This window comes from Mandrillus leucophaeus, unplaced genomic scaffold (assembly GCF_000951045.1).
Source record: "Mandrillus leucophaeus isolate KB7577 unplaced genomic scaffold, Mleu.le_1.0 Scaffold74, whole genome shotgun sequence".
In the NCBI taxonomy this organism is placed as follows: domain Eukaryota; kingdom Metazoa; phylum Chordata; class Mammalia; order Primates; family Cercopithecidae; genus Mandrillus; species Mandrillus leucophaeus.
The window spans coordinates 1552339-1553650 of record NW_012108030.1 but is presented as its reverse complement, the minus strand read 5'-3'; the positions used below and the strand labels follow the sequence as shown (position 1 = coordinate 1553650).

Sequence of the window (1312 nt, the reverse complement as noted above, 5' to 3'; positions counted from 1 at the left end):
TTATAATATATAATTTAAATATAGATGATATAGTTATAATATATACACTATGGAGAAATACATATTTAAAATACATAATTGATAAATTTTATAATTATAAAATACATTTAATTTGTATAATTTTTGTATAATATATAAATATATTGCTATATAATACATAATATACATCATATAATATATTCATATATATTAGATCTATTTATAATTTTATATATTCATGAATTTATATACATTTATATAAAGGATACAGCTAACTGTATATAATTATAACTGTATATAAATTGTTATATAAATAGTAAATATGTTTATTTAGTAATTTATATTTTTATATATAAAAGAATCTACCTCAGACCTTCCCTCCCATCTCGCCCCTGTTTCCCCAGCCACTCCTGTGGGGCCTCAGGCCACCTGTGTGGGTGCATACCCTGGGGGCTGGTGGTGGTGCCCCAGCCAGACACCCGACAGGTGGTGCCAGGGGTTAGGCGGTTGTTGTGGGAAAGGGACAGGGTTTGGATGTAGCCTGTGAGCTGGACCGGGGACTGCAGCTCCAGAAGCATGATGTCATGGTCGTGGTTCAGGTGGGTGGGGCTTCTCCGGTATTCAGGGTGGGGGATAGAGTAGACAACTTCCCTCACCTGCTCACCAGCTTCCACACGCCCTAGGGCATGCTTGCCTAGGTAAACTTTGAGCCCCCTGTGGGTGCAGGAAGAGGGTGGTTAGAAAAGAAGAGGAACCCATTTCCATCCCCATCCCAGCCCCAACCTCTTCCCATCCCCAGCCTAACCTCTTTTCCATCCTACCTTCCTCATCTCCAAACATATCTCCCCTATCCTCAACTTCAATCCCATCCAAATCCTCTACTTTGATTCTATTCCCATACCCAATCCCCATATCTCAACCCCAAACCTCATTCTCACCCCCATATCCATCCCCAACCCTAACTCCAACTCCATTCTTAAATCCAACTCCATCCCATCCATAATCCCAGTCCCATTCTCATCCCTACCCCATGCTCCCCTGGCCCCTACATACTCCTTCAGACAGTGTGCGGCAGTGAGGACCCATTTGGGGTGGACCAGGACTCCCCCACAGAGTAGCCGCCCTCGCACTAGTAGGGCTGCCTGCCAGGGCTGAGAGTGGGGAAAGCAGGTGTAGCCACCTGGGAGAAACCCACTGGTCCCATTGGTGTTGAGAACCTTGGAAGACTCCTGGGAGATACCTGGTAAAGAAGAGAGATTGTTTGAAAACTGGGATCCAGGGTGCAGAGGAGCCCTGGAGTTGTGGTTCCTGGGCTTAGGGAAAGGGTCAGACT

General features: G+C 44.5%; 1 protein-coding gene across 2 annotated transcripts in view; it reads right to left on the bottom strand.

Annotated features, from left to right (window-relative positions):
* KLK13 (kallikrein-related peptidase 13) overlaps nucleotides 1-1312 on the bottom strand; it is a 9205-nt gene that overhangs the window by 2854 nt on the left and 5039 nt on the right. Inside the window, exons 2-3 of one of the 2 annotated variants that reach the window (XM_011965926.1) lie at nucleotides 1033-1219; nucleotides 425-693 (exon numbers count right to left, since the gene is read on the bottom strand). In XM_011965926.1, the coding sequence (XP_011821316.1) occupies nucleotides 425-693; nucleotides 1033-1219 (456 nt within the window). The remainder of the gene's footprint in view (nucleotides 1-424; nucleotides 694-1032; nucleotides 1220-1312) is intronic. The other variant, XM_011965927.1, reaches the window with a different exon arrangement.